This window comes from Tachyglossus aculeatus, chromosome 23, assembly GCF_015852505.1.
Source record: "Tachyglossus aculeatus isolate mTacAcu1 chromosome 23, mTacAcu1.pri, whole genome shotgun sequence".
Lineage (NCBI taxonomy): Eukaryota > Metazoa > Chordata > Mammalia > Monotremata > Tachyglossidae > Tachyglossus > Tachyglossus aculeatus.
In genome coordinates, this window is record NC_052088.1 from 4,028,968 (window position 1) to 4,044,456 (window position 15,489).

General features: G+C 50.0%; 1 protein-coding gene across 1 annotated transcript; it reads left to right on the top strand.

Moving 5' to 3' along the window:
- Window positions 1-9,137: 9,137 nt before the first annotated feature.
- Window positions 9,138-14,966, top strand: GPX2 (glutathione peroxidase 2). The gene is made up of 2 exons (XM_038765450.1): window positions 9,138-9,374; window positions 14,379-14,966. Exons 1-2 carry the CDS (start codon window positions 9,153-9,155, stop codon window positions 14,727-14,729), a joined length of 573 nt encoding a protein of 190 aa, XP_038621378.1. The 5' UTR covers window positions 9,138-9,152; the 3' UTR covers window positions 14,730-14,966.
- The last annotated feature ends 523 nt before the right edge of the window (window positions 14,967-15,489 follow it).

Genomic DNA, 15,489 nt, shown 5'->3' on the forward strand with positions numbered 1-15,489 from the left:
TTTTACCGTCGGGAGGTGCAGGGTCCGTATGACGCCCAGAGCCGTCCTTCCAGGGTCACCCCTTCAGGGCTCTGGGCAGCAAACCGGGCGGTCCCCTGCTAGCTGACAGAGAGGTCTTCAGCCCTAGACCTGAGTTCAGATCCTATTGACCTGCCTCGTCCTGCTTTGCCCCTCCACTTGTGTTGGGCCGAGCTGGGCTACATCCAACCTTCTGGGAAGACTCTGTTGCTTCCCCACCCTGGCCCAGCCTCCACCTGTTGGGCAGCGAAGCAAACAGTAGAGGCAGAGACCCTAAGGAAGAATAGCAGGAGTAGAGATGATTTGGGAAATGGAGTCTGAGAGGGGAAGCGTGCTAGGCTCCAAACAGTTGCCCTCTTCCTCCTCACTTTTCACTCTGACTCAGGTGTTGGCATCCGTAGTGGGGCAGATATGGAGTAGGAGCCAGGACGGTGGGGCAAAAATGGTCCAACTGTCCAGGGATAGGAAGGACAAGACTGGAACCAGCAGCCTCTATCACCTGTGCTCTCCCAAGTGCTTAGTACAGTGCTCCGCACAAAGTAAGTGCTCAGTGAATACCACTGATGACAGAGTGGCAGAAGCGGAGTGTAGCAAAGGAAAGTGTTTTCTCCAGATCCCCAAGTCCTGGCCCCTGTGTGTTGAGGGACCTGAAATCTCCTCCTCCCACATCTCCCCCAGGGTTTGAAGGGAACCCGGACTCAGAGAAGAGGGGCAACCATCTCCCGCCTGAGTGGTGAAGGGAAAAGGTGGGCAGCAGTTCTTGGGGAGAAATTTGTTTTGGTATTCAGTGCCCATCTCAATCCTCCAGCTAAAGCTAAAAGGGCAGTCTTTGCCCGGCTCTGCACCCACGGGCCCAGGCAGACAGGCAGGGCTGGCTCATTTGTAGCTCAGCAGGGGTTTCCCTCCTCGTGGCATAGACTAGCAAGCCTAGCCGCTTCCTGACTCTCACCCCTTAGGGGCACTACCCCCAGGCCATGCAGCTGGGTTGGCATCCTTGCCCATTGTAGCCTGGTGGGGAGAGATCCCCCAGGACAGGTATGCGAACCAGGCAACCAGCCTGCAGGACGGGGCAGAGCCGCGGGGAAAGAAAGCACTGGGAACTGGGAGTGGAAGGGCAGGATCAGTTGCCGGTCATGGCTCTGTCTCCCAGAATTGGGCCGGGGTCTTCAGCTCTGGCCAATAGGAACAAAAATACATCTAGGTGGATGGGAGGGAGAGCTGCTGGGGAGGTGGTGTGTGTGTTTGGGGGGGGCGGGGGGAATTTAGCTGCCTTGATTTGCAAGTGGGGGAAACCTCTCCCTGGTGAAAATCACTTGGAGGAATTCAGGGATGGGCAGGATTTTAGCCGGGCTGCCTCCCTCGATGCCAAGGCAAGTAAGGGTTAGGGCAGGGGCCTACGCACCACTACTGAGTTGCCACTCTGGTCCTTCAGGGGAAGGAGGGGAGAAGCTCTACTGAAATCTATGGACAGATTTCCTTGCCTCCCCTACCCCACTGGGGAGCAGAATCTGATCTGACCCTTCCCTAAGGAGTGACAGAATCAGTCCAACCAGGACCCGCTAGCCTCTACCACCAATAAGCATAATTGGTGATGGGGCGACCGTGGAGATTAGCGTTCTGACTGGCGATCTGGGGGGCTGCTGTTGTCAGCTTCTCACAAGCTAAGACCCGTCCCGCCCCAAGCCCGCACCTCAGCCGGCCCCGATGCCCAGCGGGGTCCCGGGAGTTGCCCTGAGGTCAGAGCCAAGTTGCCCGAGTTGCCCTCGGGTGCCTTGCCAATCAGCCAGGCTCCCCTGCCCTGCTAGCGCGAGTCTCCGGTGCCCGCTGTCAGCCCGGCCCCGGAAACATCTCTGCTCCCGAGTCCCCGCCTGTCCCTCTCTGTGACTCGTGAACTTTGCTGTCCTGTGTCTGGGGGTCATTATACAACTGGAAGCGGAACTTGTCACTTTTAAACACAGATGTTTACAGAATAAAAGAGATTTCAAACCACCGTTGTGCTGCCTGTCCCGTCCGAAGGCCCACAGTGACATGGGACAGAGTCGATGTGTTCTGAGAGAAAGGGGCAGCCTCTCTTCGGCTCCCTGGAAGGGGAGGACCGATCTGAGTAGGGGCCAGCCACTGCTCAATCCCTCTAGAGTGTAAACTCCATGAGGGCAGGACAACGTCTGTTAGTCTGAATGTTCTCAAATAAATAATTTGGGCAATTCTTAAATACTTAATGTTTGCTAGAGGCTGGGATAGGAGGTACAAGGTTATCAGACGGGACACAGTCTCTCACCCACACAGGGCTCGCAATCTATTTTATCCCTATTTTACAGATGAGGACACGGAGGCCCAGAGAAGCTTTAGGTCGGGCCAGTGGTGGAACTGGGGTTCGAATCCAGGTCACCTGCTCCCATCTGGGTACCCTTTCTACTAAGCCACGTGTGCCTAGTACAGTGATCTAAACACAAGAAACACCCAGCACAGTAGCTGCTCAAAACCACTACTGAATCAAGGAATGACTTTCAGCATCATAAGGACTTTAGTGGAGATCAATCAATCATACTTATTTGGCCCTTTTTCAAGGTATTTGTAAAGCATTTACTACATGGTCATGGGTTCAAATCCCGGCTCCGCCACTTGTCAGCTGTGTGACTTTGGGCAAGTCACTTAACTTCTCTGGGCCTCAGTTCCCTCATCTGTAAAATGGGGGTGAAGACTGTGAGCCCCCCCGTGGGACAGCCTCATCACTTTGTAACCTCCCCAGTTCTTAGAACAGTGCTTTGCACATAGTAAGCGCTTCATCAATGCTATTATTATTATTATTATTATTACATCCCAGGCACTGTATTGAGTGCTGGGATAGATACAAGCTAGTCATGTTGGACACAGTCCACATCCCACATGGGGTTCACAGTCTTAATCCCCATTTTCCAGATGAGGGAACTGAGGCAAAGAGAAGTTAACTGACTTGCCCAAGGTCACACAGCAGAGAAGTGACAGAGCTCCCAGGCCCGTGCTCTATCCATTAGGCCATGCTGCTTCTCTCTCCATCAACCGTATTTACTGAGCTCTTACTGTATACAGAGCATCATCATCATCAATAGTATTTATTGAGCGCTTACTGTGTGCAGAGCACTGTACTAAGCACTTGGGAAGTACAAGTTGGCAACATATAGAGACAGTCCCTACCCAACAGTGGGCTCACAGTCTAAAAGAAGCACTGTATTAACCCACACTTGGGAGAGTACAATATAACGGCATCGGTAGACACCTTGCCTGCTACGGTGTGCAGAACTGTACAATGGAATGTGTTGCTAGGGGGGTTGAGGAACCATCTCAGGAACGGGTTTTTTCTATTTTTAATAGAATAGTTTCTTGTCTGCTGAAATGTCGAAGGTGTGGCCCTAGTTAAATGCAGGGGGATTAGCTCCCTAGAACTCTTTGCAGATTTTGATTTTTATGATTAGGGGGAGCAGTCATCCAAGGGGGATGTTTTAAGCACGTTTGGCAGTTTGGATTCTTCTCTGGCCAAGCTTCTGGGAAAGGAGAAGTTCCAGGAGGGATATTCTCTCAACTTTACTGTACTGTACTCTCTCAACCGTTTAGTACAGGTGCTCTGCACACTGTCAGCACTCAATAAATGAGACTGATGGATTGATGTTTTGTGCTGTGATAAAGGAGAGAAGAGAGACCGGAGAGGGGCAGGCACCAGAGCTGTGCTTGGCAGTTGACAGAAAAATTAGGGGGTAAAGTAATAAAGTAATAAAGTTGTAAAGTTGAAGCAGCGTGGCTTAGTGGAAAGAGCCCGGGCTTGGGAGTCAGAGGTCGTGGGTTCTAATTCCAGCTCCGCCACTTGCCAGCTGTGTGCCTTGGGCAAGTCACTTCCCTTTTCTGGGCCTCAGTTACCTCATCTGTAAAATGGGGATGAAGACTGTGAGCCCCACATGGGACAACCTGATTACTTTGTATCTACCCCAGTGGTTAGAACAGGGCTTGGCACAAAATAATAATAATAATAATAATAATAATAATAATAATAATAATAGCATTTATTAAGTGCTTACCATGTGCAAAGCACGGTTCTAAGTGCTGGGGAGGTTACAAGGTGATCAGGTTGTCCCACAAGGAGCTCACAGTCTTAATCCCCATTTAAAAGATGAGGTAACTGAGGCCCAGAGAAGTGAAGTGACTTGCCCCAAGTCACACAGCTGACAATTGGCAGAGCCAGGATTTGGACCCATGACCTCTGACTCCAAAGCCCGTGCTCTTTTCCACTGAGCCACGTTGCTTCTCTAGTAAGCACTTAATAAATACCAACATTATCATTATTAATAGTAATACCACTTATAAAGTGCTGACAGTATACAGAGCACTGTACTAAGCGCTGGGAGAGAATGTACAGGTGGGAATTAAGTACGGTTCTGTCCCTCATGGGATTCACCATCTAAAAATCTAAGTGGGGAGAAAGGATTGGAGACAAACACGTCAGAAGTGATGAAACATTTGAGGACACAACATAAACTAATACACAAAATAACCTCGAGGTCTCAGTAGGGATGAAGGAGTCCAAGAGTGTGCGGGAGCACCTTTTATCCCTGGCCTGATGTGCATGGTGGATGCTGAATGCGAACACCGTGTTGGGAGAGAAGGTGGCCATTACCACGAAGCTTTTCTCGGCGGCGATGGAAGAGTCCAGGAGTGCATGGGAGCGGCTTTTATCCCCGTTCCTGCGGGGACAAGGCAGGTCGGGAATGGGGACGTTGATGGCGGGAGGGAAAGTCAACAGTTGGAGGAAATTCATGTAGACAAGTCTCACCTGACTCTGGCCCCGCTCCACTCAACTCCACTCACTCTCCTTTATGCTACTGCCAGAAACCTCCATGCTACTGCCAGAAACACACTTTTCTTCCTGAAAAAGTGCTGGAATGGAACTAAACAGTACTCACAAATACCAGACTGCTCTTTGCACACCCCAGACAGCACTCAGAAATACCAGGCACTTTGTTACTGACCCCAGCGTAACAGATCTTTTTGTGCATTCTGCTGACTACGCAACGTATCGAAAAGGCATCGTATAGAAGCTTTTGTGGAAATCTACAGAACCTAGGGTGAGTCTCCAGGCTATCCCTGGCCCCTCTTCACCTAGGTCCATAGCTGTGGCGGTCCTCTCCCAGGTCTCTGTAAGTTGGGGAACTGTTTAAAAGCCACAAGACTTGGTGGTTGGAGTTAAAACGGTTGGGAGTTTTAATGCCACTGGGCATCAAGGTGTTTAGTGCCGTATCAGTTCTGGGGACGGGACAGACCAGCTGAAAATCGGACTGTCCTGAATGAAGCAGAATGGCCACCTTACTCCCAGCTACTTGCAAGGCAGTTGCACAAGCTAAAATGTCACTTGCCTCAAATCTCACTGGTGGGGAAAGGGGTAGAATGGTATCTGAGGAGAAAGAGGAGACTCCAAGAAGTAGTAGTAATAGTATTTACCAAGTGCTTACTGTGTGCAGAGCACTGTACTAAGCACTGGGAGAGAATACACAGTTGGGAGCTAGAGATGGTTCCTGTACCTAGACGGGGCTCACAATCTAAGAGTAGAAGTGGGGAGATGGGATCGGAGACAAACACATCAGGAATGGTGAAACAGTAAACCACAACACAGACAAGATGCACAAAATAAAAATATGAACCCCAAGATGCTGTGGCTAGAAGAGCAGAATTTCAGGCTCTTTGTGGCTCAGGGTCCAAAGCAGACCCAATGCTGGAGCGCTTAACAAATGCCATTATTATGATTATTGTTATTACGCACAGCTACTCCAGTAGCCACTAGTATTGCCAGGATTTTGTGGAGGCCTCATTCTGTGGGTGTTTTTCTCTTTCCCACGGGTTGGTAGAAGGCAGGATGGGATGGAGTCTTCTCAATGGCATGGAGTTGTCGGTTCTCGGGGAGGCAGCCTGTATGACTGTCTAGTCGGGGGGATGCCAAGAGTGCATGGCAGCAGCTTTTATCCCCAGCCTGTTACGCCCAGAGCATCTTGGGAACAGAGGTGAGAGGGAAGACAGGAGTTACCACAGACACCAATGAAATGTGGTTCCTGGCATTTTCCTGCATCATATCAATCAATCAATAAACAGTATTCTTTGAGTATTTACTTTGTGCAGCACTCTATATTAAGTACTTGGGAAAGTACAATGCAACAGAGTTGCTAGGCATGTTTCCTGTCCATAAAGAGCTTAAAGTCTGGAGGAGTTATATCCTTCTAAAGATCCAGCCAAGTCTAGAAGCACTCCCTCTTTGGGGGTGAAGGTCACGGCCAGATCCTTGGATATAACTCATATCTGAGCGTTGGCTTTCTGAGGCTCAGCTGCCACTGCCTTGTCTCCTGGATTTGCCTCTTGGGGAATGACAGGGTCCTGTGGAGCAGGTAGAGCTGAGATTTTGATCATCATGGAAGTAGAGTGGCATCTCAGGAAGAAGGAAATCACCTCAGTAGCTTTTGATGAGGAGACAAATTGAGTAGTGGGAAATGAATTTAGTGCTGCTCCAGGAATACTGCATTCTCCATAAGCTGTTCTAGTTTGGATGCCTAGGCTCCGGATGGCCCTGGCGGGAAGGGAGGAAGGGGGACAGACTGGACAGACAATGGTGACACAGGAAGGCCTCTTCAAGAAAGAAGCAGCGTGGCTTAGTAGAAAGAGCACGGGCCTGGGACTCAGAGGACCTGGGCTCTAATCCCAGCTCTGCCACTTGTCCGCTGCATGACCTCGGGCAAGTCACTTAACTTCTCTGTGCCTCAGTTTCCTCATCCGTAAAATGGGGACTAAATGCTACTCTCGCCTATCTAGACTGTGAGCCCCATTCGGGACAGGACCTATGTCCAAACTAGTAAACTTGTATTTACTCCAGTGCTTAGAACAGTGCTTGTCACAGAGCAAGCACGTGACAAATAATACTATTGTTATCCTTCAATCAATCAATTAATCAATTATATTTATTGAGCTCTGACTGTGTGCAGAGCACTGTACTAAGCACTTGGGAAGTACAAGTTGGCAACAAATAGAGACAGTTCCTTTCCAACAGTGGGCTCACAGTCTAGAAGGGGGAGACTTGTTATTATTAACAAAAAAATCTCCTGGCCTTGGAGAACCAATGCCCAATGTGAGGCTCCTAGACTCTTGGCGAGAGGAGCCCTTGGGAATAATAATAATAATAATAATAATAATGATAGCATTTATTATGCGCTTACTATGTGCAAAGCACTGTTCTAAGCGCTGGGGAGGTTACAAGGTGATCAGGTTGTCCCCGGGGGGGCTCACAGTCTTAATCCCCATTTTACAGATGAGGTAACTGAGGCGCAGAGAAGTGAAGTGACTTGCCCAAACTCACACAGCTGACAAGTGGCGGAGCCGGGATTCGAACCCATGACCTCTGACTCCAAAGCCCAGGCTCTTTCCACTGAGCCACGCTGCTTCTCCTGGAAATAAGAACAGGTCCCTAGTCTGGCACGTTTGGTGCCATGATAGTTTTGCCCACGGTCGGTGCCAATTTCCGCTGATGTGTCGATGCTGAACCAGTCTCCCAGATCACTTGCGGGGAGAAAGCAGCATGGCTCGGTGGCAAGAGCTTGGGCTTTGGAGTCAGAGGTCATGGGTTCAAATCCCAGCTCCGCCAATTAGCTGTGTGACTTTGGGCAAGTCACTTGACTTCTCTGTGCCTTAGTTCCCTCATCTGTAAAATGAGGATGAAGACTGTGAGCCCCCCATGGGACAACCTGATCACCTTGTAACCTCCCCAGTGCTTGGCACATAGTAAGTGCTTAATAAATGCCATCATTATTATTATTATCATTATCAAATAGGGCACACATTCCAATCATTTACTTTGGTACCCCAGTTTGTCAAAAGTGGGCCCTTCCCACTGCAGGTTTGGCCTGATATTCTCTAGGGAGCAGTCACCTGAAAAATAAGCGCCTTCTCTCTGCGCCAGGCACACGCCGGGAGCGGGTGATACAATGCCAGCTGCCTCACAACTCCCCAGTGCCGCTGCTCATGGTGCCACACCTGAGCCAGCTTCAGCCGCAGTCTCTTCCCGTGACAAAGCGGGGAAGAGGAGCGGTGTGACCTAGCGGAAAGAGCACAGGCCAAGGAGTCCGAGGACCTGGGTTCTAATCCCGGCTCTGCCACTTGTCTGTTGGTTGACATTGTGCAAATCACTTCACTTCTCTGCGCCTCAGTTTCCTCATCTGTAAAACCGGGGTTCATTGCCTGTTATCCCTCCTACTTAGACTGTAAGCCCCACGTGGGAAAGGGGCTGTATCTGACCTGTTCGACTTGTACTTATCCCAGCACTTTGAACACTGCTTCATGCATAGTAAGCACTTAAATACAATAATAAGAAGAATAATTACATAATAATTACATGAGAAGCAGCGTGGCTCAGTGGAAAGAGCACGGGCTTTGGAGTCAGAGGTCATGGGTTCAAATGGCGGCTCCGCCAATTGTCACCCGTGAGACTTCACTTCTCTGGGCCTCAGTTCCCTCGTCTGTAAAATGGGGATTAAGACCGTGAGCCCCCCGTGGGACAATCGGATCACTTGGTAACCTCCCCAGCGTTTAAGACAGTGCTTTGCACATAGTAAGTGCTTAATAAATGCCATCATTATTATTAGTAGTACAATTAATAAAAGTGAATGTGCCTATACAGTCCATGGAAGCCGATTAACCCAGCCCCACTGAAAACAAAGTTCCTACGTTTTATGCCCTTGAAATGTCCTCCTTGTCAGCTCTGAGTACCCCAGCGTGGTCTCCAGGCCTCAAAACACGCATTCACTTCTCTGGGGATTCAGTCCCCCAACTAGCAGCCATCCCTTCCCACCAGCCCATCGCCCCGAGTGTACCCACCCACCTCCGGGGCTCTGGTTTCTTGTAGGTCAACTCAGGGAATGATTTATTCATGTCTGCCAGGGATATCGAATCTGCCCTGCCCAGGTTGCCAGCAGGAAAGAACTGCTGCTTTGTTCGGATGGTGAACGGCCTAGACACGCCCCCAGACAGGTAAATACCCCGTTTCTGTGGAACCCAGGATCCCGCCCCTCAGGACCTCTGCTTTAAGTAACTCCCTTACCTGCCCAAGCCTCACTCCGACCCAACCCATCGCTATGGCTCACATCGCCAAGTCCTTCTACGACCTCAGCGCTACCAGCCTGAGTGGGGAGAAGGTGGATTTTAATACGTTCCGGGGCCGGGCGGTACTGATTGAGAATGTGGCCTCGCTTTGAGGGACCACCACCCGGGATTACACTCAACTCAATGAGCTGCAACGCCTCTTCCCGCGGCGCCTTGTGATCCTCGGGTTCCCCTGCAATCAGTTCGGGCATCAGGTGAGGGGCAAGGGGGAAGCGGGGCTCTGTCGAGCCGCGGACGGGCCTGCGGCCGGCCCCAAGTTGGGCACTGAGGTCGAGTGTGGCTTTAACTAGTGGGAAGCAGCATGGCGTAGTGGAAAGAGCACGGGCCTCGGAGTCAGAAGATCATGGGTTCTAATCCCCGCTCTGCCACTTGTCTGCCGTGTCACTTCACTTCTCAGGGCCTCAGTTCCCTCGTCTGTAAAATGGGGAATATGAGTGGGAGACCTGTGCGGGACTGTGAGCCTGTTATTGGGTAGGGACCGTCTCCATATGTTGCCGACTTGTACTTCCCAAGCACTTAGTACAGTGCTCAGCACATAGTAAGTGCTCAATAAATGCGATTGAATGAATGAATGACAGGGACTCCGTCCAACCCGATTTGCTTGGATTCACCCCAGTGCTTAGTACAGTGCCTGGCACACAGTAAGCGCTTAGCATATACCATAATACTGTTGGGTAGGGACCGTCTCTATATGTTGCCAACTTGTACCTCCCAAGCGCTTAGTACAGTGCTCTGCACACAGTAAGCGCTCAATAAATACGATTGAATGAATGAATGAATGATAGTTATTATTACTTAAAATTGGCCAGGAAGCTGGACAAATGAGTGAGTGCGGAGGGTGGGAGAGGGTGGCGGCGGCAAGGATGGCTTCTACTTCTTCTCTGTCTTCTACTCACCTGTGCCTCTGCTTTCCTCCATCTGGTTATATGTCTGCCTGGATTTCTGCAGTTCAGCATTCTACGGTTAATCTTTTATGGTATTTGTTAAGTGGCATTTTTTTTATTAAGCGCTTACTATGTGCAAAGCACTGTTCTAAGCACTGGGGAGGTTACAAGGTGATCAGGTTGTCCCCCGAGGGGCTCACAGTCTTCATCCCCATTTTACAGATGAGGGAACTGAGGCCCAGAGAAGTTAAGTGACTTGCCCAAGGTCACACAGCTGACAATTAGCGGAGCTGGGATTTGAACCCCTGACCTCTGACTCCAAAGCTCGGGCTCTTTCCACTGAGCCACGCTGCTTCTTAAGTGCTTACCACATGTCAGGCACGTCCTAAGGGCTGGGGTAAATACAAGGTAATCAAATTGGAGCCAGACCCTCTCCCACAAGGGGTTCACAGTCTTCATCCCCATTTTACAGATGAGGTAACCGGCACGGAGAAGTCAAGGTCACACAGCAAAGTGGCAGAGCTGGGATTAGAATTCGTGTCTGTAGACTGTGAGCTCACTGTGGGCAGGGATTGTCACTGTTTACTGCTGTACTTTCCCAAGCGCTTCGTACAGTGCTCTGCACACAGTAAGTCCTTAATAAATGCATATATTTATATTTATGTTTATATTTATAGTATATGTATATATGTTTGTACATATTTATTACTCTATTTATGTATTTATTTATTTTACTTGTACATACCTATTCTATTTATTTTATTTTGTTAGTATGTTTGGTTTTGTTCTCTGTCTCCCCCTTTTAGACTGTGAGCCCACTGTTGGGTAGGGACTGTCTCTATATGTTGCCAATTTGTACTTCCCAAGCGCTTAGTACAGTGCTTTGCACATAGTAAGCGCTCAATAAATACGATTGAAAGAATAACTGTCCTCTGACTTTCAGGCCTGTGTTCTATCCACTAGGCCACACTGCTTTATGTGGAATATCCCCTCAACGTGGACCCTGCAGCCATTCGATTTCTCACCCTTTTTTGTTCTCAATTCACGGCGGTGCCACGACTATCAGAGAGTGAGGTATCACAGGCCAGCAAGCAGGTGGGCCTTCAGAAGAGACAACAGGAGTTTGGCTAGAAAACACTCGGCCATTGATGGCGGTGATGAGCGGCTAATAAGACATCTTTGGTGGGCTGGCTACTTTGGGGCCAAGGGAGGAGTGCAGTTCCGTGCGGAGCAGGCGTGTTTTAGGGCTGGGAGGGAGAATTGGGAAGCAGGGAGGGTGCCCGGCTGGAGAGCCGGCTCTCTCGGAGTTGCAGGAATCCTGAGTCAGTTTGCTAGTTGGGACGTCATCTCGGACAGTCCCAACTGGGCATTTTGGGGCCCTCTGTGAAAGGGACAGCTCCGGAGGCTTTGGGACAGGCTGATGGCCAGAAGGGAAAGGAAATGAAGGAGGATTAAATCCACCAGAGCCAGAAGCAGCAACAAAACCAAGTTATCCCGGTTTCCTCACTTTCCTTTCTGCTCAGTCTACCCTTGGCTGTCCCACCTGGCTTTCCTTTAATCGAATCTCTTCCTCCGTCCATCAGTTAGTGATACTGACTGAGTGCTTACTGTGTGCACTCGGGAGAGTACAGTACAATAGAGTTGGTAGACACGGTCCCTGCCTACAAGGAGTTTAGAGTCTAGAGGGGGACGTTAAAAGGTAGGGGAAACAACAGAGTATAAAAATATGTACATAAATGCTGTGGGGGTGGGCTGAATATCAATATCCAACTGCATAGGTGAGGCAGAAGGGAGGACGAATCAGGAAAAATGAGGATTTAGGCAGAGATGGCCTCTTGGAGATGTGTTTTTAGAGAAATAATAATAATTGTGGTATTTGCTCAGCGCTATGTGTCAAGCACTGTACTAAGCGCTGGGGTGGTTACAAGATGATCAGGTCCCACATAGGGCTCACCTTCTAAGTAAGAGGGAGCACCAGTATTGATCCCCATTTTGCAGATGAGGGAAATGAGGCCCAGAGAAGTTCCGTGACTTGCCCAAGGTCACACTGCAGTCGTGGCAGAGCCAGGATTAGAACTCAGGTTCTTGGACTCCCAGGGCCATACTCTTTCTATTAAGCTACGCTGCTTACTAGCAGGATCCTGGTAAGGGATGTTTTTCCCCCACTTAGAGATGAGCTAAGAATAGGATGAAGCTCTAAAACAAAGACGGGACAGATAGCCAAAATCCTAGGTGCCTGAATTCAATTCTCATATGGAGAAAACATCACTTTTGGTAACCTCGGTCTTTTTTTTTTAATTGTACTAAGCAGTTACTATGTGCCAGGCACTGTACTAAGCACTGGGATAGGTATAAGGTAATCAGGTTGGACGCAGTCCTCATCCCACACAGGGCTCACAGTCTTAATCCCCATTTTCAGATGAGGTAACTGAGGCACCTAGAAGTGAAGTGATTTGTCCAAGGTCACACAGTTCACTGTGGGCAGATAATGTAATTTTATGTTGCATTGTACTCTTTCAAGTGCTTAATACAGTGCACTGCTCACAGTAAGTGCTCCCTCCCCACCCCGGGCCCCGTATTGATGGCTGGTTGTTTGGACTTCCCCGGCGCTTAGCACAGTGCTCTGTGCACAGTAAGCGCTCAATAAATACCACTGCATGAATGAATGCCTGTTGGTTCCTTTTGCCCTCTTGTCTACCCCCTTCTGGACTGTGAGCCCACTGTGGGCAGGGATTGGCTCTCTTTGTTGCTGAATGGTCCTTCCCCAGCGCTTAGCACAGTGCTCTGCGCACAGTAAGCGCTCAATCAATACCACTGAATGAATGAATGAATGCCTGTTGGCTCGTTTTGACCTCTTGTCTCCCCCGCTTCTGGACTGTGAGCCCGTTGTGGGCAGGGGTTATCTCTCTTTGTTGCTGAATTGTACTTCCCAAGCACTTAGTACAGTGCTCTGCACACAGTAAGTGCTCAATAAATACCAATGAATGAATGAATGAATAAAGAAATATGATTGATGTGGCAGCAAGGATTAGAACCCAAGTCCTTCTGACTCCAAACTTGCGCTCCATCCTCCAAGCTATGCTAGTCTTTCCCACAGCATAAGAGTGGTGGGAAAGGACAAGGGAAAATGCTGCATTCATATATGCTTACAATTTGCAGCGAGCAGTTTCTGTGCAAGGCTAAAGGGCACTGCTCAATTTAGGGCTGTGTTTTGGTGCTGACCAGGTTTGGGAGGGGGTGGATGGGAGGTCTTCTTTCATCCCTTTCCCTTATTTTAAGGAGTAGACTTCATTCATCTTCCCCAGAAGCCGCCCTGAAGTGTATGGTCACTGAAAATTGATCAGAAGGCCCCAGGATGATGAATTAATCATTGGTGTTTATTGAGCACTTACTCTGTGCCAGAGGAGTCAGAGGTCATGTGTTCAAATCCCAGCTCTGCCAATTGTCGGCTGTGTGACTTTGGGCTAGTCACTTAACTTCTCAGTTCCCTCGTCTGTAAAATGGGGATTAAGACTGTGAGCCCCCCCGCCGTGGGACAACCTGATCACCTTGTAACCTCCCCAGTGCTTAGAACAGTGCTTTGCACATAGTAAGCGCTTAATAAATGCCATTATTATTATTACTATTATTATTATTATGTATTAAGCACTTGGGAGAGTGCAATTGAGTAAACAGAAATAATCCCTGCTGGGAAGGACTTTACAGTCTAGCGCGGGGGTGGGGGTTGGGATATGCTGGGTGGGCCTCACCCTGATTTTAATTGACATTTATTAAGCGCTTACTATGTGCAAAGCACTGTTCTAAACACTGAATAATGATAGTATTTGTTAAGCGCTTACTATGTGCAAAGCACTGTTCTAAGCGCTGGGGAGGTTACAAGGTGATCAGGTTGTCCCATGGGGGGCTCACAGTTTTCATCCCCATTTTACTGATGAGGTAACTGAGGCACAGAGAAGTGAAGTGACTTGCCCAAGGTCACACAGCTGACAGTTGGCGGAGCCGGGATTTGAACCCATGACCTCTGACTCCAAAGCCCAGGCTCTTTCCACTGCGAAAGACCACGCAAGGGTTGAGAGAGAGCTCCCAGAGCCGGGATCGTAAGCAAACTTTGAAGCCAACATCCCAGGAAGGACCAGGAAGGAGGGAAGGACCAGGCGGAGGAGCCAAGAGGAAGTGTGCTGTGGGGAAAAGCCCGAAGGCAAAGGAGGAGGGTGTAGCTGAGGGAGTGGCTGCAAGACATCCAGGGTTTGCGTGACACTGATCCTCCGTTCCCCCCCATTGCTTTGTCCTTGTCCCCTCCATCTCACCTTCCAGGAGAACTGTCAGAATGACGAGATCCTGAACAGCCTCAAGTACGTCCGCCCCGGGAATGGCTTCGAACCCCATTTTGTTCTCACCCAGAAGTGCGAGGTGAACGGGCAGAACGAGCACCCCGTCTTTTCGTACCTGAAGGCGAAACTCCCTTACCCCGAAGACGACCCTTCGGCCCTAATGACCGACCCCAAGCTGATCATCTGGAGTCCGGTGCGCCGCTCGGACGTAGCGTGGAACTTCGAGAAGTTCCTGGTGGGGCCCGAGGGGGAACCTTTCCGCCGCTACAGCCGCACCTTCCCCACCATCAACATCGAACCCGACATCAAGCGCCTGCTCAAAGTTGCCATATAGACGGGAGCCCCTCAGTGCCCAGACAACTCCTCCATCCCCTGCCAACCCGGTTCCAGAACTCCCTTCAGCAGCCGTCGGTGTCCCCCCGGAGGTTCCTGGGGGACACCCCTGAAACACGATCCTGCTCACGGAAGGGTCTTGCCTTCTCCGTCCTCCCCCAAATGTCCCGCACCCACCCGGTTAGGGATACGATGTAAAAGCCTTAAGCTCCAACAGCCTCCAGACCTTCACAGAATGACGGTGCCTCCTTAAACCCTAACGGGGCGGCACCCGAGAGCCAGTGGAGGGCCTGGTGACTGTGAAAGTTGAATAAAGCACAGGCATGCAGATGGCCGGGCTTCCTGTGTATCTGTCGACGGTACGGAGGGGAGGGGGGAGAAGGGGTGAGTTGGCCGCTCACAATAGCACTAGTGTGGACTTTCCCCAGTGGCATTTCAAATGGGGGTTGCCTGGGGTAAGGGGTGATGCCAGTGGGGCTACAGAGTATGTGTGCATTTCCCACAACTGGAGAGGAGGAAGTCAAGGAAGAAATCTCTGCCCAAGTTTCCTAACAGGCTGCGCGGCTGGAACGGTGTCTCTATCGCCTTGGCCTAAAGCCAACCAGCAATTGCTTCCTGAGTAAATTCTGGGGAGTTAATTTAGCCGGTAACTTTTACTGATAGGAAAGGTAGGGTAAAGGTAGGAGTACAGAAAAATGATCCCGTCTACGTTATTCCATGATTTAGGCCTGGGTGGGGCATCCTTTGCCCCACTCGGACCA